This window comes from Musa acuminata, chromosome BXJ1-8, assembly GCF_036884655.1.
Source record: "Musa acuminata AAA Group cultivar baxijiao chromosome BXJ1-8, Cavendish_Baxijiao_AAA, whole genome shotgun sequence".
NCBI classification, from domain to species: domain Eukaryota; kingdom Viridiplantae; phylum Streptophyta; class Magnoliopsida; order Zingiberales; family Musaceae; genus Musa; species Musa acuminata.
In genome coordinates this window covers 47,855,785-47,881,294 of record NC_088334.1, presented here as the reverse complement: position 1 = coordinate 47,881,294, position 25,510 = coordinate 47,855,785, and the positions used below count along the sequence as shown (strand labels likewise).

The window sequence follows — 25,510 nt, the reverse complement described above, 5'->3', positions numbered from 1 at the left end:
TTAATTATAGTGTTTTATAATAAATTTATAATATTATTTTGGTATAAATATTTCGAATAGACTTCCAATATTTGGATAGAGGTAGGAAAAACCCCATAAACTAACTCAAAAATCCTATAGTTGACATAAAAGTCTCTTTATTTGGTTATTCTTATTTACAAACTAATAAAAATACATACTTATATGAGTTGTTTTTCTACTTGATTTTAAGTTTATTTACATTTTGATAGAGGTACCAAAAATATTATACTTTATATTAATATCTTTTTATTTGGTTGTTTTTGTTCATAAACCAACAAAGATAGTTATTTGAAAATCTATTATTAGATAAACTAGTATCTATTGGATTTTGAGTCTAATTATCTCAATTATATTATTTTTATAGAACTAACAACCTAAATGTTATATATAGGGGGATCGATTCACCCACTTTTCAATTTTACCCAACAAAATATGACATTTTTTTCTCACCCTTTGATGTTTTTATTTTTTGTAGGCTTGGCTTTGGTTGTTTGAATGAATTTTAAACTTAAAAAAACCGAGAAATAAATTTTAATTTTTAACATAAAAATATTGGAAACTTATAAATAAATAAAATTATATATATATATATATATCAACATAAATTATAGATATTTATATTTTTAAAAAAATAATTTAATACAATATATCAAAATTTTGAAAAGATGACACCATCTTAGTAATTTAAAATGATATTTATACTAAAAATATGTAGTTATAAAATGCATTTGAAAATATTTTTATATTTTTTTACAGAATCATAGATATCATGTAATTTCTATATATACTTAAATATATACCTTTTGGAAAACAGAGAAGGAGAATTATTGGGATTTTAGAAGTAATAGCCTTCTTTTGAAAAAGCTAAAATGAGTATTTTTGTATGGGAATGTGTCTTTGTTCAATTAGTACTAGAAAAAAAAGAGAAAATAAATAAAAAAAAAATAAAAAAGGGGGCACCGCTGGATTCCCGCTATAAAAGCTTTGGGAAGGCCATCGGGTCGATTTAATCTCGGTAGATATATGCCAGTAATCCGTGCGGCGAAAGAGAGAGAAGGGGGCGTTGCGTGTGGGCGACGAGGTGCGTAGGGTTTCGCCGATCGGCCAACCGAGCGCCAGAGAATCCGAGAAGCCATCCTTCGTCGCTTGCGCCAGATCGCGGTCGATCATGGGGAGAGGCAGGTTCAAGGCCAAGCCCACCGGCCGCAGGAACTTCTCCACGCCCGAAGAGATGGGTATTTTTCTCTGATCTGCCTCTGTTTCGGATACGTAGGGTTTTATGGATGTTTCTCGTTCCCATTCTGGGATATTCGTTTTACTTTAGTTTCTTGTAAGTTGTTGGTTTCTCCTCCATCTGATGTAGCGTCATCGGATCACGTCACGGGGTTATTTGTGATCTGTGTGGATCTTACACTTCCTTTGGATGGTACGCGGTGTATCCAGGAAATATTGCCGTAGCTTGAACATGCCATCGATTAGTACTCGGCTGATTAGCTGTTTTCTGATATTAGAATAATTGTGGGAAGGCGTTCGTTCTTGCGGAGTGGTTGGGGATGGCTTATCAACCAGGCTTTTCACATACCGATGTAGCGTAGCCTCGTGTTTTAGAAACCCCAAGATTTGGTTTTAGTGTTTTAGTTGATCCAAGTGGGCCAGCAACCTCGTACGAGTTCATCGAAGGGTGAATTATATATATATATATATATATATATATATGTGTGTGTGTGTGTGTGTGTGTGTGTGTGTGTGTGTGTGTGTGTGTGTGTGTGTGTGTTTAACCATAAAACAAGTCAGCCTATCTCAAATCACTTCATTGCCAAACAGATGCAACTGTTCTGAGACCGCAATATTTTTGTTGTTTGGTTGCTTTTTGAATAATATTTGTATTTGATCAAAAGTCATGCTGCTTGAACAACAAAGTGTCACGGCCTGGGTTTCATGAGCTAACTGGCTTATCAACTTCGTTTGACCCAAACTATTGATCAAAATACTTAGTTGAAGTTGATAACAGTACGCTCATCATACATTTATGAGTCAATCTTAGTCTTGTTTACTTCTAATATGAAACCAATCATGGTGTTATAATTTTTCCCACTCAATGGTTTGATGTACTCGTTAAGGTCCAATATAGCCTAGATCAAATCCTAACATGATGCATGTGAAGCGTAACTCAGTAGTGGCTCCACGCTGTAGTGAGTCATCTGACTCTATCTATAGATAGTCCTTTCCTACTTGAGTCTCTTTACTATACCCAAATATTAAATCAGTTCTGATATCAAATGTTACAACTCGGGCTTGATAGGCTAACTCGTCTATCAACTTTGTTTGACCCAAATCATTAGCCAAAATGCGTACGTTGAAATTGATAGTAGTATACTCATTAGACTCTTATAAGCCAATCTTAGTCTTACCCACTTTTGATGTTGGATTAATCGGAGTGTTACACAAAGACTATGCATGATGATCTATATTAAAAGCTCATTGCATAGATTGAGCATAACACTTACTCAAAGTAGATTTCCAACAGTTCAATAACAGAGGGGAAAAAAAATAAACTCCATGACAGAGAGATAATGGAAGGGTACATGATTCGCAAGACAGAATCACTTCTCACAAGTGCTTGGACAGGGTCTTTATGTCACTGCATATATCATTCTTATCATACTCTTACACGATAGCCAAGAAAAGAAACCATAAAGTTTGTTTTTTTTTTCACTATATGGATTTCTCTTTTAACTGAACATGGATGTTTTGCTCATAAATTGTTACAAAGAGATGCGCTTCAGTAAGAATTGTCCTATTTACAATAAAGTTACTTGAACGAGCTGCTTGAATGATTTGCTACTTTACTGTGGGAAACTGCTGTTTCATTGAATTATAAACATTTCTTTAATCCTTCCTTTTTAGTTAGCAACCCATGCGGTTGGGACATAATGGCTTGTTGTAGTTGTTGCAGCTGTTTTAGATTGTATACAAAAAAATGCAAATTCAATTTCCTTGGGAAAAATATTCAAATCCACCCTGTAATCTCTTTGGGTTCGGGACTTGAGATATCATGGTGAGAAGCACTTCCATAGTAAAACAAGGACTTTGTTGTATACATATATATAGTAAATACAAAGGTGATTTTTTTTGCAGTTCTAATAGGTTAACTAAGAGACCTTTATTTTTAATTTGTCCCTCATTTTGAGTTTCTGTTTTATGTGATTCTTTTTTTCTAAATAGTTATATCTTCAGTAGGAAATTTCGTAGGCTTTTTTATCACCAATTTGTGCTTGTTAAGATGGCACATAAACCATTGACTTGAATTCCAATTTGAGGAAAATTCTGGTTGAATGCAGTTCTGTCAGCTATTATATTTATTTATTTCTCATTTTCCACTTGAAATTTAGTGCATTATTGTGGAATCACAATCTATATATTAAGTTACTTGAACGAGCTGCTTGAATGATTTGCTACTTTACTTCTAACTTCTGTTCAGTATATTCTTTTTGTTTGTTATTCTTCACCAGCACTTGTAGAAAATGCTATAATTTTTTAGAGAAATTTTTGATGATTTATGTATGTTTAGCTTCTAGATAATTTTTTGCTCTTAGTAGGTTTTTAGTTTGTGGATGGTTGTTTCCTTCTTTACCTAGAGTTGACAATGTTTAGTTGGCCTAGAAAGATCATATGGCTTGAAGAATACAAACTATTGTAGATCTATTTGAAATCCTTGTTTTCAGATTCTGTCTATTTTGCTATTACATTCTGTGCTCTGTTTTAAGAAACATGTTCCTGGTTAACATAATTGCAGTTGCTGGCTCTTCGGCTCGTCCTCGCACCTTTAAACAGGTTGGATGTTTGTTTTGCTAGTTAAATGAGGATAATAATATTATTTGAATACTTTTATGTAAAAAGTAATTTATGGCCATGACCCTGTCTGTTCTCTGTTGGCACTGCTCGTTACATGCATAAAACTCTTCTATATTGTATGCACTCTTAATTTACTTGTGCTGGGAAGTAACTTATTTCAACATCTCTAACCAAATGAGCCATGCATCTCCCTTCTTGATTATCTATCAGGTTTTGGGGTATATCTAGTATTTTTCAACTACTTGTATTAAATATAAACCATGCTCGGGTAGCATGTTGGGTTTATGCAGGAGAGAATGGCAATGAGGCAAAAAAAAGCTCACAATTTAGTTCTGAACTCAATTTGTAACAAACCCTTGTTAGGAGTCTGAAAATGCTGTTGTTTGATTGCTGATATATATAACTCGTTAAAACTTTAAATAATGAAATGATTTTTGACAGCCTAAGATGGCTATTTCGATAGCTTTTGGTATTTCATAATTTCATGATGCATGTCAACCATTATCTTCTGCTAACATTTCTTTCTGAATTTCTCTTGTTTAGACTACATATTGCTAGTTTCAGCTAATGCAGAAGTCTGTACCTTCTAGATTAGCAATTTGTAAATTCTTTCATCTTTTTAGTTTATATTATGTTTTTGAGCATTTTTGTTCTAACTTGCACGGGTTTCCTTTTCCTTTTTAGGTGCAACAGGAGGAAGCTGAACATAGTGAAGAGGAGGAATCTGAGGAAAGTGGAGGGGAGACTGAAGAGACTGAGGTAACATGTTTCTTTACTGTTTGTATATTTATTATATATCTTTGTTTGTTTTGATTTTTTTTCTGTCATTTAAGTGTTATATCAGATTTATATTTTATTTTTTTCAATGATTTTTATATCAGAAAAAAAAGGGCATTCTTGACATAAGCGAGATTCAGAACCCAAACTTGGCAAAGCCTAAAAATGTGAAAGCTAGAGCAGTTGATGTAAGTGCAAAGCTTTTATTTCTTTACCTTTTCTTATAGAATTTTTTTTATCAATTTGTGTTTACCTTTTCTTTTTATTTGTTCTGAAAATTATTTTTTAAGCTAGAGTGACTGGTTTTATCTCAAGGATTAAGTAGTGGTTACAACAAAACTATGAAGCTAATTGTGTTCTATAGCAAAAATGTTTTAAAGAAGGGTCATGTACACAATTAGACAATTGCTGTATATCATATGTGTAGTAAAAACGCTTCTGCTAATGCAGGGTCTTGGGAGGTTGCACACTAGGAGATTGCTTTTATGATGTGACTGCATGTGGTTACTATAAAAGAAATATGCATTTAAGTATAATATATTAATAGGTAAAAATATGCTTAGACCACATTAACATTTTAGTATTTTACAAGATGACATTTATTTTCATACAAGAATTAGTATAAGTGATAAGCTCATGAAATTGTTAAATGTCTATTATTATGCACCACATATAATAGTATTTGAGATAATTATAAAATTTGTTACTATACTAATAGAGAGGAAATGTAAATCACATATGTGCCCTTAATTTCATGCAAAAGCAAACCATATACGTTTGCTGCATGTATGGTCATATATCCTTATGTGGAGATCATAAGACAGGATACATGTATGCCTCATACTAATGACATTGTTGAACTATCTTAGCCTGATTTGGGAATAAATAAAAAGATGACTTTGACATATAATTAAATGTAAAGAGTATTAGTCGATAGCATTGTTCAGGTCATTTCTATACGTGATGTCATAGTAAGTAGAATATACAACAACAGCATTCATTACATGTTGAAGATCATGACCATAAATAACAAAATTTGAGATGGTTTTCTGTTACAAAAGTTCCAAGCTTCACGTATAAAAATATTTCTTTTCCAAAGTCCCGGTTTCACAACCATAAAGTGTCAAAGATCTGATGTCTTTTCTTGAACCTTAGACAAGGCCTTTTGATTTAGTTTACTAAAAAATGAAACAAGTAAAAAGTGGATACTTGTGTGGGCAACATGATATTCGGCGCTATAGAGGGTTGTCTGGCTTTTTCAGTTTAATCCAACGTTTTTAATACCATTATGTACCGCCCGATACGGGCAGTACGTACCGGTCCACCAGCTGACCGGCACGCAGATCACCCGCTATCGGGCGGTATAAGGTATTTGGCTGTGACAAGACAAAGCGAGGAAGAAGAGGGAGAAGCATCAAAGACCCCGAAACTTTTGTAAACCTTCTGAAGGTCGCAGCTGAAGGGTTTCTCCTCCCTACCTCCATGAGGAAGGGTTTCTCCTCTCCACCTCCTTGATGTTGAATGCCGCAGCCAGTTTGGAGAGAGCAGCGGGCATACCTAAAATTGTAAATTTTTTTAGGTGTACCGCTTGGTATCCTGTACCGTACCATATCGAGAAAAGCTCAGTGCATTGGTACAGTATGAGATTAAAAACTTTGGTTTAATCTAGCACTACATACTGAGAGTTATTACTATAGAACCAATGCTGTTCATGAAATTACATGTTTTTGCTACTGTACATTGTAGAAATTGCTGTTTGAAGTTAACGGTATCTATTACTGTGTTTGCACTGTATTGAATTTGGTCATATCCATGAACATTGTGTCCATGATCCTTCTCGCTTTCAAACAATTATGGATGGAAATTATTTTGCTCATTTTTTTAATGTGTTTGGGTTATTCGTGCTATTAGCGTAAACTTCAGATGATAAATAAACATTTGAGTGTCCTTTGTAGTCTCAAGTTGGACACTCGATTTCTAAGATGACTAAACTTCTACGACGGTGACTTCCACTTGGAAAGCAGCAACCTTGTGTCACATGGTTCATGTAAATCTTGTTTACCTGACTAACTTGTAGAGGCAACTATGCTTAAGTTATTATGTTCATGAATCACCAACTAGAACATTAATGATCCCCCCCTCCCTCAATTTGTCTAATTTTGGCTGACATGAGAGGCCTTATATGGCTTGAGATAATGATAGCCTGTATAAGTATAAAAAACTGATCAGTAATAACTTCCTTTTGGTAAACCTCCATAAAATCATGTAGGACAATTTCATTATGTTCTTTTGATTTTGAGACAAAAAGATACTTAAGTTGTTGAAAATCTCTCATCTTCTTGGGCTACTTGTCTTAACCAATTATTACCATTGGCAAGTTCTTGCTACAAAGCATCTTGCTTGTGATATGTTGTTTGGTTTACCTTTTATTGATTCTGATTCCTCCATTGTGAAGAGCCTTAAGATTAGTTGTAGGAAATTGGCTTTTCCATTTGTTGTGTAGGTCCTAATGTTCTGAAACAATTATTTTGCTCTCTGTATGATGGGTTAATTCTGATAATTAATCCCACATCAAATATGAGTCTGTCTGAGATAGTATATATATATCTCACAACTCACCTCCAAAGAGCTCTGAGCAACAACTGCTTGTGTGTGTATGAATCATTTTAGGCCCAACCATGCATCTTGTTGAGTCTGTAGTTTGACGGTGGCTAACAGTGACGATGGTGGCATGATAACTCCAGAATTGCACATCAGTTGTGATGATCTTGGTGATCAATGTGGCCTGTGTATGTGCCTTTGTGTAGACCTACAGTTGTGTCAAACATTTGATTAGGGGAGATTGTGATATCCTGATTAGTCCTATTGTGTATCGAGAACTCTTTTCTTGAGTATTTGCCTCATGTGGGTTGGATCTTGGATCATGGCATTAATTGCCTGTCACATCTTCCCTTTCTTGTCACTTTTCTTCTTCTAGACTTCGTTTTCGTGCTCTGGTGATTATGGTGGGTTTGCAGTCGTTGAGTTATAGTTGGCTATTTCTTTTTTTTTTTTTTTGCTTTCAACTGGCTGAATAAATTAAGCTAACTGGTAGTCTTAATTCTTTTTGTTGTCATTTCTGGTGGTAGCAATCTAAATAACTTTTACTTTTTATCAAACTGTAACATTTCTGTCATCACTTATTTTAGTGAATTTAAGTATATGGTTATGTAGTCTAGGCAGTTGTTAACGAGTTTCATAAAGTTTTGATATATATTCTTGAAATTCCAATGCAGGTTGAAAGCACTCCTGAACTCTCTCGACGTGAAAGGTAAACTGAATCTGCATATATTGTTCTCTTTAAGGGCTTTTGCTAATTAAGTTTCCATGATTGGCCGTGTAAGCTTTTATGCTTAGCAGTTCTTATTGTGTCATTGATCTATTTCGCTTTAAAATGTGTTCCTGTTGTAATTTGGCAAGCATATCTCGTAACCATAAAGGAAAATGGGTGGATTACTTAGCACTTTTTAAAACTGTCACTGTCATGCAAAAGTTTTTAGTGTGCCTAATACTTTGTGGCTAATGCAGATTCTAGGTAATCTGTTCCTGGTTTTGATCAAGAATCAGTTCATGCTTTTGTTTTTACTAGCTGGAGATATGCATTTTGTTTTATCAGTTCGAGTTTGGTAGTTTATTTGTCAGTCACAAGATTTGCTGATTTTTGGTAGGCACTTATTAGTGTCTCGTAACTGTGTTGGAATCTAGTGTTTGGTTGATTAAAGTTAGGGATTAATGGTTTGATGTTTTATTTCCTAAGACTCCTTATCAAAATAAGACTGATAAGATGACAGCATTACTATCAGGAGCTGTTACTGTTCAGTAAGCAGCTGATAGAATACAGTTACACAATTCTCTACTGTTTCTCTGTTTCCTCTACTTTTTCATCTCCTCTTTATTTTGCCTAAATCTCAAAACTTTGATACTCGACCACTAGTTTTCATTCACTTTCATGATTGAAATTGACCATTTAATAATCTAGTGATAATTCGTATGTCATCTGAAAATGCAATAATGTAGCAATGCCTTGCAGTTTTGCTTTGAGTTACCACCACAATTACTTTGTGTTTCTTACATGATCTAGATGGTTGAATAATACATTAAATTAGATCAATTGTCAAAAAATACAACTATTTGCTATTAGTTATGGTAATGCTACAATTATGGGCCTTTTAGGAGCAGTAGACCTAAATGATTTTGCATTTTTCTCTTTGTTACCAATGTTTTATGACCTCTTTTCTATAGGGAAGAGATAGAGAGACAGAGAGCTCATGAGCGATACATGAGGCTACAGGAACAAGGAAAAACAGAACAAGCACGAAAAGACTTGGGTAACAATCAGACAGCCTTCACTGTTTACTGTCTAACACTTTTTGTTTGTTGAGTAACAATCTTGTTCTAAGCTCTCTGCGTTAACATATCTGCTTTGTTTTTTAGTAGAATGTTCTGTAATCAAGTTGATTGGCTGATATGTTTCTTTTGAGAAGTATATCATCTGTATTTTCTTGATAATGCAATCTAAGTACTTCATTATTTGCTTAAGTTATTGTTGTCACCCTTTAAAAAATTTCCCAGTGCTCCAGAGTACTCCCAGTTTTGTCAGAATAAGCTGCCAATGTACTTGAACTTGATGCATCAGATATATTGTATCGGTCGTGACAAAGTAGAATTATTAAATCTCAATATGTTTAATTTGGAATCATTCAATGTACTTGAACTCGGGTGTTCACTTGTTCTGGATGTTTGGGTCTGCATTATGGATGACAACTCAAGCATTTTATCACCCAAAAATTTGCCATCTATGACGCCAATCGCTGATATCTGCAAGTGTTGCTCAGCTTGATATTCCAATCTTGATATTCATTATTGGTAATCACATGTTGATCTACGTATTATTTTCTGCAGAGCGCCTAGCATTAATACGACAACAAAGAGCTGAAGCTGCAAAAAAGCGAGAGGAAGAAAAAGCTGGTATGATGTGTTCTTTGTGTAAATCCTCTTTGGTTGTGCTGTTTGTTATACATGAATGTGATCAGCTCTTTTTTATAGTTACTTTTTATATCAGAAACTGGCTTTATTGAGCCCTTATTCTTTCTCACAAGTACTACAGGATTCATAGAGAACTGATCAAGATACTTGTTTGATCTTTTGCTTGGTTTTAGCAGATTTACGGCCTTTAGACTTTGCATTATGGTCCATGTTTTACTTTGTTCTTGTTTCAATCTTCCAATTTCTAACTATAATTATACTCCATGTGCTTACTTACCCATCTGCTGTTTTGTAATGACAGCCAAAGAACAGAAGAAGGCTGAAGCTCGCAAGTAACTAACTGTACTTGGTGTGCTTTTCTGGCTCTACGTTTCATTTCCAGACGCATCTGATTGTATTTTCTAGTAAGCTGCCGCAGGTTGTACTTTTGCTGCATTAACCTTTCTTTATTCGATGTGCTTTCAACTGTCGGGATTAAAATTTGAAGCCGGTTATTGGCGCATACTTGGCTCTTGTGACAACAGAATATTAAATATAGTATTGAACAATAATCTTTGAATTGGCAGGTGGTGTTTTTGTTCCAGGGTAGTTGGTGAGTTGCATTCTTTTGAAGATTTTGTTCCTTTGTTTGCATATTCGATGTTTTTGTTGGCTGTTTGATTTTACCAAGTGGGATCTGATAAACTATTATTTGCATTGGTCGTCTTGATTAGTGCTGTTTTGATGATGCAAGCAGAATCAATCTTGTTTATATATATATTTTTTGTGGGGGGGAGGGTACATAATGGCAACATACGTGAAAAAGAGAAATGTCAGAAGAATCAACAAAGTTACTTGTTACAATATTTACTAAAACACAATCATTGCCGAATTATATGCTCGGATGAAGGTAACCACGATACAAAAACCAAATATCAAAGTGTACAAACCTGCCAAACCCCCTAACATTTATGTATCTGTTCCCCCCGAGTGAGCTAAGCTGAGCAGCAACCGGCTTTCTTAACAGCAGATACATCATCATTGGTGCCAATGTCGATTGTTTGACCTTTAGGCAACGTCTCTGGGTCATCACCAGCATCAAGTGCCTTCCTGCTCGTCACACGATAGATCTGAGTGAGCACTTCGGTGAAGGCATTCTCTACGTTCATCGATTCCAAAGCAGATGTCTCCATAAAGAAGGTATTTTCCCTTTCGGCAAAAGCCTTTGCGTCATCAACAGTAACAGCCCTCAGATGGCGTAAGTCTGCTTTGTTGCCCACAAGCATAATTACAATGTTAGAGTCAGTGTGATCCCTTAGTTCCTTCAACCATCTCTCCACAGCCTCAAACGTTGTATGCCGAGTAACATCATAGACAAGAAGTGCGCCGACTGCTCCACGGTAGTATGCACTAGTGATTGCTCGGTACCTATTAGAAGCAACAAAAAGAGACTATGTTAATTTTCTTTTTAACTTGCTTATTAGAAGCTAAAACAATGCTTCTCCCCAAGGTGAAGGCAATTATTTTATGTGGCCGCAGAAGCAGTTCATGTTGAAGCATGAATGAGATTGTTTGTACTTTAAAATGAGCTGCAAAAAGTACCAACTTAATAGTAATACTATCAACCTAAAATAACAAATGGAAACACTAGACCAAGTCAAACTAATTCCTCAAGTATGCAACAAAATGTGTACTAGTTTTAAAACCAATCTAGGTGATAACTAATAACAAATGAAAGAAGGGTTCATGTAATATAGCACAAAAAACTATAGAGATACCAGTTATGGATTATGAACAAGAAGCATCACATGCTACTGCTAAGGTACATATAGAGGCACATTACCTGCTTGTGCACAAGACTTGCGAAACAACTTGCATATATCCAGTTATCTGGCAGCATATTTTTGATATACAGTCATAGTATATCTAATAGTTGCCACTAGCCTTACGTGAGTGGCACGACCCCCATTTGCATATGCAGTCGCTCGAATGGCACCTTGGAACACTTATTACGGTAATAAAGATGACTAAATAATAACAGTGAGTTGATTAATTGAAAGGATGATACTTTAATGACCAAACAAGTCCAAGAAACTTAGAATACTTCATCTTCTTCGTGTTCCATGGAGACCAATAGTTGTCAAAAATTTCAGACCATTTCCAATTATGAGATCTCAGACGTTCTGACGATTAGAGGTGTACTTGTTCACTTAATCAAAAAAATCTTCTCTAGCATTATGTTACTATGCACCTACTTGCATTGACTTCCCTGATAGCCCTAAGGTGGTGGCCTCTTACTATCTCTGACTGGTCACTATGGTCCTCGTTTGACCAGCAGTAAGAATTGGCAAATTTGGCTGGTCATGTTGGCCGATGGACTTATCCTTGCAAGGCCACCACTATGCTGGCCTAGATGACATTCAATGAATTTGATTCAATGAGGACAGGAGAGAGTAATTCAAATAAATTTCAAGTTGGGGTTTTCTAGGCTGGAAAGGACTGCTGCAGTGCATATTATTAGTTTTCTTTACCTTATTTTACACCTTGCTATAAACCCTCAATCATTACCAACCAAGTATAAAACTGATCCACATGTTTGTTACGCACAAATCCAATCCAAATCTGAGATCAGGGTGCATCAAAACCCATTTCCACCAGGTTTTGTACCACATAAAAATGTTAGATCCATAAGGTGCCACGCTATGCCTGCTATGGATTATTAACAGAAAGCGACCTTAGTCTGACAATCATCCATAGTTTGCCAAAACATATAGATGCACTTGGATAAGCGAATGATCACTTTGACCATTAGTTGGTCAAATTTAAACAAAAGTTTAGACTCCGACAGCTGTCAACAGTTTGCCAAAAGTATAGATGCAACTTGGATGAGCAAAGGTTCCTTTTGACTGATCCTTACCCAATATAAAATAAAAACTTTCAGCAGTAGATGATGAATCACCATATGGCACAAAGGACATGTCACATACACTAACGTTAATAGGGCATATTATTTACACTATGGATAATTCATACTGATTTCAGGTAATCACCAATCTACTGTAGATAAGTTCTATAATATAGTAGTGTGGTAAACCATACAAACATAAGGTACATAGCTGTTATATATATATATATATATATATATATACTGTTCATTCATGGTCATATCTCAATTTCATGTATTCCTTTGGAAAAGTATCTTGTCCATATGTTAGCTTGTGAACATGTAGGTATGCATGTGTATAGTTTAGATACACTACAATCAAGATCAAAAACTACTATACCAAAGGACCAAGGTCCAAAGACCAGGATGCATTCTAGCGTCAAAACCTGCTCCAATAGGCATTTTGGACTGGAAGTGGCAATCTTGAGCCAAACCCGTTGGGTCAGTCTGACCTGATCCACTTAGTATAGCTTGTTCTGTTCAAGGATCAGATCTCAATCAAGAAATCTTAATCCATTGATGGGTTGGTTCAAGTTGGACATATATTCTAGGGTCTGACAGATCAAACAAAACCATTAGGCAGACAGGTAGGTACATGTAAAAAAAAATCTTGACCTCCAGGCGCAGAAGATTGGGCTCGAGCTACCCTTATATTTAATAACCTATAATCCAACCAGACCTAAATCAACTTAACCTGGCGTGATCACCACCCTAGTTTTGATATTGACATCCATGGGCAATTTTCCTACCATGCATTTGCTTAAAGGGAACTTCTAACCGTATCAACCAAAGTAAAGCAAGCAAAATTTCAATTTAGGTAAGCAGTCTTCCTAATTTCTAGCATCAGTACAACATCGATCAACCTCGAAAACTCTAGATGCCTAGAGTTTTCAAGCATATGCCTGCGATAATAGATGCTGTAAACACTGTAGAAGAAAACTAAGGTTTTCATACATGCAAAGCCCTTGGAAGAAATTAAGGTACAACAAAGAGAACATATGAAATTTTTTGTAATAGAATCAGCATCCTACAAATTGATAACATGCCTATCCTGCTTGCATTTTTTTTCTCTTTTCCCTTACAAGATATGGATCTATTTTCAATCTGGGGAACTTAGTGTACAACTCGACTAACACTTTGACTTTTTTCAGCACTTTGGAAGTGGCAGCAAAAACTAAAATCATATAAGGGTATCAAGAGTGGTACGAGGCAAGACAAATGAAAGAATCTTATTTTTAACTTAGGAACAGAAAGAACTTCAAGCAATACCCGTAAGCACGAAAAGACCAAGTTACCTATTCGGGAAGAAATTTGTTTTCCATTAGCTGTCTTTTACAAGTTCATATTCTATAAGGATTGATGATGCAAGTCATTAACTTGCACCAGCATTTTCATTCACAGGTAGTGAAGCAACCTGAAATACTGGCCACAATTAAAAGCATATGACCAAGAAAACTCCCACACGGAGGACAGATGGGCTAAATTTAATTCTTAGGAAATCAAAACTACAATATATCTATACATAAAACCATAATTTATCTGTTTGTAGACTACAACATTGCATATACTCAACCATGAATTAGCAAATGATAGGAACGATGATGAGACCTTGAACTGCATAACTTCTTTTAATAATTACCCTACCAAGCAATCTTCTCCTTCTATATATCTCTCCTCTATCTATCTAACTTGTCCAGCACCATATAGTAAAGTATACGATCGATTCAAACCCTAAATTAGTCCTCCCGAAACTCAATTGCTCCACATAGAAGAAGATTCAAGAGAGTCTTATGGACGCTAATATGTGATCATAGAGACTTCCTTGATCCCCGCAATAGATGATCTGAAAAACAGCGTATCATTCGCATCAAGCCCAACGAATGATTTGCAACGACCACCCAACTAAGAGAACCCTAATTTCCGTCGGATCCAAACTAGCCGGCGCAAGATCTTACAAGAACACACCGCCCCATGTCCGATCGGAGATTCTGGAAATGGTAATTAGGAAAAGTAGCAGAAAAAGAAACCGATTCTTCCAGATCATCAGGATATGTAGGAGTATCGAATCGAACCTTTCTTGACCGGCTGTGTCCCAAATCTGCGCCCTGACGACCTTATCCTCGACGCGTATACTCCGGGTGGCGAACTCCACGCCGATGGTGGACTTGGACTCGAGGTTGAACTCGTTGCGGGTGAACCGGGAGAGGAGGTTGGATTTCCCGACGCCGGAGTCGCCGATGAGCACAACCTTGACGAGGTAGTCGTAGTCGTCATCCGACCTGTAGGCCATTCCTCTGCCACCGCCACCGGCGCCGCCGACAACGCAAACGTCGCCGCTTCTCTCGCTGACCGGATCAGAGCTCTGTGTCGCTTACTGACCGGAGGAATCCGAGTCCGCTGTTGCTTCGTCTCGAAGTAAGCGGGAACGGCTCGTCTTGCGGAGGAAACGCTTCGGAGGAGGCGCGACGGGCGTCTCTTTCCCTTCGCACTTTACAATAAATATTATTATTTTTACATATATGCCCTTCGACAGACATACATTATTATAAATGTCAATATAATATATTTATAATTATTATTTAAAATATTAATTGGGCTGAATTTAATATATATATATATTATGAAATAAAATGAGAGCTTTTAAAAGATATTAATGTAAATTAGAGTTTCAACTAATAAATCTTAAAATTACTGACTTTATAATGACATAAATATTTTCATATTTTATTGAATTTTCTCCTTTCTAGAAAAGATTTTTGATTGTATGGATTCAATGCATCCATGATTACCAACAAATTACATATACCTTTATAATTAATTTCTTTGTACCTTTGAAGATTAAAAGAAATTTTAGAAATATTTTAATTATTATATATTTAATATTTTATCTAAGATTTATATAGAGCATAGACTAAAGGCACTGATAAGGATAAATAAGCTAAAGCCCAATAATGCTTGAAAGGATAGATATGTAAAAACACATTCAAAGAAATGTCAATTCTCCTTTGAGAAAAAGAAATATTCAAAACTTGAAACTTTCAACTTTGAAAGTATTCCTTAAATCAATTGATTGACAAAAATATGTCTATCAACATATTCACAACTTTCTATTTCTGAAAAAAAAATACAAACAAACACAAAATCTCTAAGTTGATGAATAAATTAAATACTAGTTTTGGAATTTTCTTCCTTGATTTTTGGATGAAAAGAAATTGCATCTACACATGCAAAGGAATGCCAAGTCAAATAGGTAAAGATCTAAGAAGAACACCCAAAGTGATTTGCATGTGAAATCTTCTTGTCTTCTCGTTGAAAGGAGGACTTGGTCGGAGGTCTGACAGAGTCGATCATGTAGCGTGGTTTTCCATTCACCAAACATTAGAATCGGTAAAGCTTTAGGACGACGGCTTTGACTACTTGAGAAAAATAAAAAGAGTATTATTATTTTGTAGGCTTTAGATGAATCCGTAGTAATATAAACATCTAAAGTATCCTAATCTTATGATTAATTTATGATATGGTTGATGATAGGAACGTGATCCCATCACATCAATTCGAGCACGAGACCTCGAGAGAGAGATAAAGCAACGATAGATATATCGTCGATAACCTGGGATGTAATGGTCATTTCCCCGTACTATTCAACGTTGCGCCAACTAGTCCCGTCGCAACAAATTAATAATTTATAATAATTAATTTTTAACAAATTAATAATTTTATTTTGGTTATGAATTTTTCACTACCTTTCGATAATTTATAATAATTAACATAATTGTCTACAATATACAATTTTATATTTACTAATGGATATAGTTGATGTTTAACTAAATAAAACTTAAAGATGATTTATTTCAACTTTATTTTTATTTATCTTTATTGCAACTTCAACACAAAAGGTTTTGAACAATCAAATTTAGGTGCAAAGAACTCCTATGAAGGTATAGGCTATATGAAACATGAAGTTGTATATGTGTATATAACTATATAGATCATCCTCACTAGTGTAATCACTTTAACACCAACATCCATTACTGGAAAGAGTAATCAGCAACAGCTTGAATGTTTCTCTTACATTTTACTCCTCACATTCCAATATGATGTCTTGACTGTTTAACATATATACATAAGAGAGAGAGAGAGAGAGAGAGAGAGAGAGAGAGAGAGGACAAGGGCAAGTCACTAGAATGGCCAAGTATAGGACCCTATTGTTGTGGGCGCAGGCCTATTACGTGATGTTGTGATCCTACGTTACAACACTGTGTTCCTTTGACGACAAACCTGCTTTTTTGACTCTCTCTTGTCAGTCAAACATCCGTTTCGGTCAGCAGATTGATGCGTTCACGTTTGCCCACTGTTGTTTGACACCTACAACTCTCTCTCTCTCTCTCACTCTCCCCCCCTCTCTTCGCCTGCACCAACTCAGCCACTGCATTTCTCTTGGTATTTATTGCCAGAACAAGTCGATCTTCCAGACAGATATCGAGAGTTCACATTTATAATTCGAAGATGACACATGCACGATGATGATGATGATGATGATGCCCACTCTACCCCAAATGATGCGGCTTCCCAGCTAGTTTTTCTTTGAATGCTTCAGCATGAGGTATGCCAAGGTAAGAGGGCATGGCATTGCAATGGTTGCCACCATCACATAACTAGCAGTCGATCATCGAGTGATCTTTTATGTACGTGTTATCGATCACAAGGAGTAGTTGATTATGGGCATCCATAGCTCATGTTGTTAATCCAGTGGCAAATATTTGTTGGTGCAGCGAGACAGATAAATTGGAGGCCAGCATTTATGTAATGTAGGATAGAAAAATGCATGATAAAGATAATATCCATCTGTTACATCACATAGCCCAAAAGTACTTGTAAATAACTTGCAAAACTGAGCTACATAGTCCGAAAGTAGAGCTACGACAGTACTGCAGCATATTGGAGTGCTAAAACCACAAGCAAAACAAGCTTATAGATAGATTCTGCCTCACCATCGTCGTTCTTCTAAACCTGCATTACAACAGCATTAGATGAAGAAGAATAAGAAATCCATAGTAGCATAAAATAGAGAGAGAGAGAGAGAGAGGACCAGGTAGTAGGAGGCTCCATGTCGGAGGGGATGGATGGTGACGCCCCACTCATCGGTGAGCACAGGGCGGCCGGAATGGTCGATGAGGATGGCTTCGTGTCCGAAGGCCTCCCTCACGTTCACCGGCCCAGCCGCCACCTCGAAAGCCACCTCATTGATGAACACGGTCGATCTCGCTGCTGCTGCACCACCTGATCCTCCAACTCCCATCACTGTAGCAGAGGAAGAAGAAGACATGGGGGGTAAGAACGTATTAAAGGGACGGATAATGTAAATGGAGGCATAATTGTGGTTGGAAGAGGAAGGGATTACGTGCTGGTGAAGTACTTGGCGGATTTCAATGCCATGCACACGTCCAATCTAGGTAACAGCGCTATAATGTGGAAGCTAAGATCGAATGCCTATGGTGAGTGAGGAGGGGGAGGATGAGGAGGAAACCATGACCACCATCCTCTCTATCTTTTCAACAACGTACGCGTATAAACCCCTCTCCCCGCACTCGAGAATCTCCAATGACATGACCACATAGAGGCTACTTTCTCATGTAAACCCCCTCCCCGATCAATCCCCTCAATCATATTTCTCTCTCTCTCTCTCTCTCTCTCTCTCACACACGCACAATCTTTTATTCTGTAATATCTCTTGTCATCACCAGATCTCGTGCACGAAGATGTTAGCAGGCCTCTTTCCCTTCTGGGACGAGGAAAAGATTAGAAGAGTGAGATCAGCTTCGTGAGAATTAGCGAGTGACGGATGGGTCAGCTCCCAGTTGTGGGAGCATTGTAGGGAGGGTTACCTACACATAGCCTCTTCTGTTCATGTACTTGTTGGCAAAAGCAAAGATATTGAAGTGAAAACACACACCACGCTGAGATGAGATAGATGCAGAGAGGATTAGACAAGATAGAAACATCATCGCTCGATGTGCAAATGAGAGAGGCACATCAGAGAATTAATGCGACATACCTTGTATCTCATCGATGGAGCTACCAAAGATAGCGGCAGTAGCAGCAACACCGGCTGTTGCACCAGCACCACCACCACCACCACCGGAGGCATTGGCGCTGGTAACTGTAGTGGCAACAGAAGGGGCAGAGGAAGATCCGGTTCCATAGAGGTGGTGCAACTGCACCGTAACCTTGGCATCGTCTTCCCCACTCTTGAAGCCCATGAGGTCACCCCACGGTCCGGGGTGCACCCCCGTGCCGTGCTCTGGCACACCGATGATTCCTGTTAGCTCTGCCGCTGGGAAGCAGTATCCCTGCGGACCCTGCAGAAGAAAAGGCTCGCCGCCCAACTCCAGCGAACCGTGGAGGTACATCGGGTTCACTGATGTCACCGGCAGAGGCGTTGCTGAATGGACCATGCTCGTCAGGGCGCCGCCCATGGAGGCCACCGGAAGTTGGGTTTTGTCAGACCCGGTCGATTGTTCGGAGGATGAGGAGGACGAAGAGGTGGCGGTGCTGGTGGGCTTGGTGGCTACGGGCGGAGGGGATGGAGCAGCGGAAGAAGGCTGCGTCTGCGATCGGGTGGCTTGGAGGTGGCGCTGCTTGTTCTTGCTCCGGGACTTGCGGTTCTGGAACCAGTAGAAGACATTGGCGTCGCCGACCTGGCCGTACTCCTGCAGCTGCGCTCGGATCCTTCGAATCTCGTCGCGCGGTGGGTTCACCATGCCGGAGTTGAAGATGGCTTCCAGGATGCGGATCTGCTCCGGCTTAGGGTTCCATCTCGGCTTCGGCTCCGGGCTGCGCTCCTCAAAACCTGTCCGTCACCGCCATGGATGAGTTAGTGCCGGTGTACACGATGCATAAAAACCCTAACCCTAATCCTGCAGCTTATTCCTTCTGCTCCACAAACACAACTGTTCATTCACATCATTTGCATGGCGATTGGTTAACACAGCACGACCAAGTAAGTACACACATGTACCGAAGCTAAGACTGATGAAAGAAGGAATCATCGAGCTTCCACCAGCTATAGAACAGCAGGTATATGTCATGGTCGCGAGCGTCACCTGAAGCGTAGGGAGTTTTCTGGTGACAGGAGTTGATGTCATGCTGCCATTGGTGGTGGTGGGCGTTGCAGGGTTTGGACTTGAACATGCTAGGCCAGTGCCTGTTGGATGAGGCCATGATGATGATGATGATGATGATGATGGTGAGGGATGCTCTGTGTCTGGTGGTGGGATGAAAGAAAGGTCGATCAGAGGAGGCAGCCAGTGGGGAACAGCAGCAGCAGCAGCAGCAGAGCAAAAGGAAGGGGCGATGCAGGATGTGAGATCCTCCTACTCTTTTGCTTCCTGGTACTGCAACCTCGACGCCTCGACCCTCCTTGGACGCACGACACCCCAAAGTCTCCCCTTTCTTATAATAGCCTCCACCTACTCCTCCTGCCTTCAATTTCTCGCACCTAATAAGATATGTATTCATTGTGGAGATATTAAAGGAACAGCCATTAAAATACAACAACGATCTCCGTCCACTAAACCCCAAGAACATATCTCTATAGCTCTATATATGCATGAGGGGTGACGGTGACGCAGCAGGAGAGAAGAGGAGGAGGGAAGAGGTGGTAATCGGCATTAAAACTCCAACGCTAACGCTACCAATCAAAAAGTAAGTACGCAGGAATTCCCCCGTGCACCGAGCAAGAAAGACAAGGCAACCCACCCCATCCTTCTGCTGGTGCTTCGTTTGTACCGCATGCCATCGGGCGATGCAACAAAGATAGCTTTTGCAGTGGCTATCACAAGGGAAAGGATGAGTCTTGTTTTGGATTGCGAGTTGCAGTCGACCAAAGGGCAAAAAGGGAGGAAGAGGAAGCATAAAACCGAGTCATCTAAACAAGCATCATCACAGCAGAATTACCATCACTTGAACCATCATCATCTGCTGCTGCCTCTCGGTCTCGTTCGGTGTGTTCCTGCTGGAGTGGGAGCGTAGAATTATTGTAATGGATGAGGTTGTTGCAGGAATAAATGGGAGGTGGTGGGGATTTAAAGGTGAAGAAGAAAGCATGAAAAGAAGCTTTGATTGGGAAAAGAGATGGGGAGTAGTAATTGCAGGTTTGGGTTATTTCGGGCATGGAGAGGTGCGCGATTGGATTGACTCGAGGGCTCTGCTTTTCTACCCTTTTCTCCAAACTCCTTCAAAGTCTCGACTTAGTATCATAAGTGCAATAAAAGCAGCAGTAGAACTCTTTGCAGAACATCACTACCATGCCATCAAATTTCACTATAATGGTTCTTATTTTCTCTCTCCAAAGTCTCAACTTAGTATGACAAGTGCAACAAAAGCAGTAGAAATCTTTAGAGAACAACACTGACATGTTATTTCTTACTCCCTCTCTCCAAGTTAACTCCTCCAGGAGCCTTAACTTTTTAGAATGATCAGTGCAGTCAAAGCAGCAGAAATCTTTAGAAAACAACATTGATATGTTATATCTGCAACATATCTTTAGAGAAACTGATTCTTTGCTTAGTAGGTATGATAAGTGCAAAAAAAGCTGTAGAAATCTTTCAAGAACAACACTAACATCTCATGAAATTTCTACAGCATATGTTTAGATACAATAATTCTTATTCCCTCTCTCAAAATTTGCTTCTTCTAAGTCTCAACTAGCATGACAAGTGCCATAAAAGTAGTATAAATCTTGAGAGAACAACACTAACATGACATCAAATTTCTATATCATATGTTTAGAGGAAATAATCATTACTCTCTCTCTCTCTCTCTCTCTCTCTCTCCATATTAGTCTTACATAAGTTGTGTGAGTTATTATTACCCATAGAGGAGCATTCTTCTGAGTAACTCCTTTTCTTTATTCAACCTTGCTCAGGTTGTGAAGAATATATCATCAAAATAACAAATGTTCAGCGTGTGCCAGCCACATTGAGATATATTGTGGCATCCATGTGTCTTTGCCTTGATAAGCACATGCATTAGGCATGACAAAAATTATCTGGTGGATCATAACACTTCCAACTCTTGCATCATCTTATATATATACATACATACATACATACATACATAAATACATATATATATATATATATATATATATATATATATATATATATATATATAGGGAAAAAAAAGGAACAGTTATAATGAAAAATTAATCATAAATTGACCATATAAAATTCATCTTTATATTGATGTTGATTTTGAAAATGTAATCAACCATTAGACCAAGAATAATAAATAGGTTAAGATAATAATATTGGATCACAGTATAATCTCTGGATGATACAGGTAATGGCATACTACTTTGATTAATCAGACTAATTAACCATTACAAGATCAACTAAGCAGAAGAACTCTCCAAAATAATTAGCTAACAAGAATATGGAGATAATTGTGTTGGAATGGTTGAAATCAAAGGCCTTCTGTTGACTTGTTCTTCAGATACTTAGTTTCTCTCTTGCTTCCTCACTCTGCACTTAGATATATGTTATGTAATTCGAAAGATAGCTTAGAGAAAACTCCAAAAATTAGAAAGGACAAATCATAATTTGAATATCGCAGTGAGAAAAAGGTGAGTTATAAAAGAAAAATATACTCATTCTACCTCTTAAGTCAATACTGTCTTTCTCTTCCTCTTCCTCTTCTGTTTCTTATTGTAGTTTGTGAGAATGTAGGAACTATCAAAGTCAACTCACCCAGTTCTTTTATCCACTATTTATTTTAACTATATTCTTTTGCAGTCGATATTGATTAGAAGGAAAAAAGACACCAAGTTTCCGATAAACCTTCAAACAGAAATTGAATTCATCTTATGGTTGGCTTTCATGAAAATGTGAAGCTTGGTGGAAATCTAGCAACCAGTATGTATGATTTGAAACCATATTTGGAGCATGGAGCTCATCTAGAGAGAGAGAGAGAGATTTGGCAACCTTAAGAAACTCATGGGCTGTTTCACATGATTAGATTTGCTGTTTGATGGAACTTGATGACAAGCATTCATTTACGGAATAAATCAGGAAAAGAACAAGTTATAATGATCATTTTCTTTTCTGATAATATAATCTCCATATGTGCTATATGGATCATAACTGCTGTTATGTATTAGACACAATTTCTATGGCTGAATTAATAGCATTGATGGCTGCCACTTAAAATTGGTATGTGGGTGTGAATGACTCATATTATGAGCTTAATATTTCTTATGATGATCTCAACTTAGTCAATCCAATATGAACTTCTCTGCCATTGGCTACTTTGTGGAATTTGTAGCACTCCATATATTTATCTTTTAAAGAGTAAGAAATAACAATGAAGTCATGAGGTTGAAGTGAACAAGAATTTGACACCAACCATACGAGTGTCGATGCAGAAAGTACCCCAAAAATCTAAACCTAATCTGATCCGAAATTTCAAATAAACATTATGTTCTGATCTAAACTGAGAGATGTTATGCTCTTTGATGCACACGCATGGAGCACTCATGGCATCGCCCAAACCCTCACTCTCTCCTCTTCTGCCAACTCCATTCTTTCTGTTGATTGATTGCACGTACTACTCTTCGGTAGTCTTCGAAACGTAGTTAGAGAAGCTTTTGATGATGGTGAGATCGGTGATCTTCTTCGCATAAAATCTACTGCAAAGAGTAGAGAGAGAGAGAGAGAGAGAGAGAGAGAGAGGAAGCAAAGATGGCCATCGACTGTATGGTATTATTGTGGCCACAGATCTCAAAGAATGGATTACTTCATTTAGGAGGGGAGGCATAAAATAAGAGGGTTGAATGACTCAGATGTCTTGTACGGTGGAGCGAAAACTGCGGGACGCCAATCCCATCGCCAATGCCAGCAATGGAGCAAAATATGTCCTGGGTGGAGTGAGGTGACGGCGACGTGTGGAGGTGTGCGGTTCTCCGTTGTGTATGCGTGGAATCGGATGATCACTCAAGCAAACCAGCGTGACGGTGTGTCCATATCTATCATCCATGAGAGAAAGAGAAGAAAAAGCTGCTGAACAAAGACTCTCTCTCTCTCTCTCTCTCTCTCTACACCTATCATCCATGAGAGAAGGAGAAAGAAAAAGCTGCTGAAGAAAGACTTTCTCTCTCGCTCTCTCTCTCTCTCTCTCTCTCTCTCTCTCAATGCAAGCAGCAGCAATGGCGGGGTAGTGTGGAGTTAGTTGGCTGAGAGCTAATAAAAGCGCCTGTGTCGGGAATCTTCATGCCGTGTAAATAGAAACACTATTTATTGTGATCATCCCCCAAGGCAACTCACCCCGATAGCACTCTGCCTACTGTGAAGATGGAAAAGAAGAGAGAATTGCAGTCCAAGGGAAGCCGGATTGACATGGCTTATATATATAAGTCACTCAATTTAAATATATATTTTAATCACATTCACGAAGAGTTCTAACTAATTATAAGTCCCTAATCCTCCTACCACATAATAGGTTACATGCTTTACGTGCAAAATGGGGCTTAAAGTACAGCCTTCACACTTCACATGGGCCACAGTGAATGCTCCTATGCATCGATATGGGAACATCAACATGCATACGGTCTGAGGTTTGAGGAGGATAACGGGGAGAGAGAGAGAGAGAAATGGAAGTCGCTTCGCAAACAACGATCATCCACAAGCTCACGTGCACGGCATTAATGCACCAACATGCCCCGCTCTAAATGCATGCACTCCCCCAAGCACATGCAGCAGAGATTTTGAAGTACCAAGTTGGACCGGACTTTTGGGTGTTGAGTGCATGCAGAACTCCGCGGATCGCAGCAGGGTGGGGTCGAGGTGGGAGGAGTTAGGAAGCCTCGCTGCAGACCTGCGGCCATGGCACGGAAAATTTTGGAGCGAGTCGAAGCGAGGTCGGCGCCTGACGAGGGCCGCTGTTGGTGCTGCATCATGTGCAGGTGCAGCAGCAGCAACAGCAGCAGCAGCAGCAGCAACTAATCTTTTTTGCTTTAGGAGAAGTAAAGAAGTAGCAGGCAGGTTGTCGTCTAGTTTGGCCGAGGAAGGGCTACGTGAAGCGACATGCATGCATTGTTTAGTGATATCCACTGGGGAATTGTAGCTTGAATCCACTGCAACCAGACTCTCCTGTGCAGCTTCACCCCTCCTTTCCTGGATGGCCTGGACGGAAGAGATTGATTACTGTGGGGAAAACCCTGGCTTTTCCTTCTCAATCAGCAGTTGGTAAACGACTCCCGATTGATTTCTTCTCCATTGCACGAGATTATTCTTAATCCTGCATAGTGTTTTTCTCTCACCATCATTAGTGTATCGTACGAGCTTCGGCAGAGAGATTCCCCAAGCATGGATGATGCCTTTTTGTACCCTTTTATTTTGACCTAGAACAGTGTAAGAATCATACATTTCATAGTTTTCCACAGTGATTTTCCTATTTACCCTAGCTGATCAGGCCGCCCTAAAGCCTGCAACCATATGGCAGGGGGATGATCTGGGAATACTTGGACCCTAGAGCATATCATTTTCCCTTCCAAGTATACTGCAGCCAAGTAATTTCCTAGGGATAGGGTTGTGTAGGCATTTAATGAGAGGCCTTCAAGTATACTGTTGAACTTTGGAGATGAGGTTTGATTTCTTGGAGCCACTTCCTTGGGACTACCCTTAGGTATGTGTTTGAATAAGATATCAAACACCTCAGTAACCTTTTCAAGAAAAAATAAATAACATCTCAGTACCAGCCAAGAGAAGCATTAACAACAGTGTGTGGATTACCAGACCTACTTAAAAAAAATAAAAGAGGGAAAAGATAATGATATTAATACTACTAATAATAATAGCATTATCAACAATGATAATAAAAGATAAATTTTACATAGAATTTAGGTGCAGCATC

At 38.3% G+C, this 25,510-nt stretch overlaps 3 protein-coding genes across 3 annotated transcripts; 1 reads left to right on the top strand and 2 right to left on the bottom strand.

Moving 5' to 3' along the window:
• The first annotated feature begins 1,024 nt into the window (after positions 1 to 1,024).
• On the top strand, positions 1,025 to 10,243 carry LOC135588373 (uncharacterized). The gene is made up of 8 exons (XM_065080468.1): positions 1,025 to 1,256; positions 3,818 to 3,855; positions 4,561 to 4,635; positions 4,758 to 4,841; positions 7,929 to 7,963; positions 8,935 to 9,020; positions 9,595 to 9,660; positions 9,980 to 10,243. The coding sequence occupies exons 1-8, from the start codon at positions 1,190 to 1,192 to the stop codon at positions 10,012 to 10,014; spliced, it is 486 nt and encodes a 161-aa protein (XP_064936540.1). The 5' UTR covers positions 1,025 to 1,189; the 3' UTR covers positions 10,015 to 10,243.
• A 256-nt stretch (positions 10,244 to 10,499) lies between these two features.
• LOC103996136 (ras-related protein RABA1f) lies at positions 10,500 to 15,075 on the bottom strand. The gene is made up of 2 exons (XM_009416979.3): positions 14,674 to 15,075; positions 10,500 to 11,085 (listed from the first exon to the last, which is right to left on the bottom strand). Exons 1-2 carry the CDS (start codon positions 14,889 to 14,891, stop codon positions 10,653 to 10,655), a joined length of 651 nt encoding a protein of 216 aa, XP_009415254.2. The 5' UTR covers positions 14,892 to 15,075; the 3' UTR covers positions 10,500 to 10,652.
• A 2,530-nt stretch (positions 15,076 to 17,605) lies between these two features.
• On the bottom strand, positions 17,606 to 20,003 carry LOC135680424 (WUSCHEL-related homeobox 8-like). Its single transcript, XM_065194304.1, has 4 exons — positions 19,705 to 20,003; positions 18,657 to 19,451; positions 17,691 to 18,016; positions 17,606 to 17,611 (listed from the first exon to the last, which is right to left on the bottom strand). Exons 1-4 carry the CDS (start codon positions 19,820 to 19,822, stop codon positions 17,606 to 17,608), a joined length of 1,245 nt encoding a protein of 414 aa, XP_065050376.1. The 5' UTR covers positions 19,823 to 20,003.
• Between the last annotated feature and the right edge of the window lie 5,507 nt (positions 20,004 to 25,510).

Coding starts and splice junctions, on each gene's coding strand:
- LOC135588373 (XM_065080468.1), top strand. CDS start 1,190: ATGGGGAGAGGCAGGTTCAAGGCCAAGCCCACCGGCCGCAGGAACTTC. Junction 3,856..4,560: donor GTCCTCGCACCTTTAAACAG/GTTGGATGTTTG, acceptor TTTCCTTTTTAG/GTGCAACAGGAGGAAGCTGA. Junction 7,964..8,934: donor GAACTCTCTCGACGTGAAAG/GTAAACTGAATC, acceptor TCTTTTCTATAG/GGAAGAGATAGAGAGACAGA.
- LOC103996136 (XM_009416979.3), bottom strand. CDS start 14,891: ATGGCCTACAGGTCGGATGACGACTACGACTACCTCGTCAAGGTTGTG. Junction 11,086..14,673: donor GACACAGCCGGTCAAGAAAG/GTTCGATTCGAT, acceptor TGCTTCTAATAG/GTACCGAGCAATCACTAGTG.
- LOC135680424 (XM_065194304.1), bottom strand. CDS start 19,822: ATGGCCTCATCCAACAGGCACTGGCCTAGCATGTTCAAGTCCAAACCC. Junction 19,452..19,704: donor GAAAACTCCCTACGCTTCAG/GTGACGCTCGCG, acceptor GGTGACGGACAG/GTTTTGAGGAGCGCAGCCCG. Junction 18,017..18,656: donor CTCCATCGATGAGATACAAG/GTATGTCGCATT, acceptor AAATCCGCCAAG/TACTTCACCAGCACGTAATC.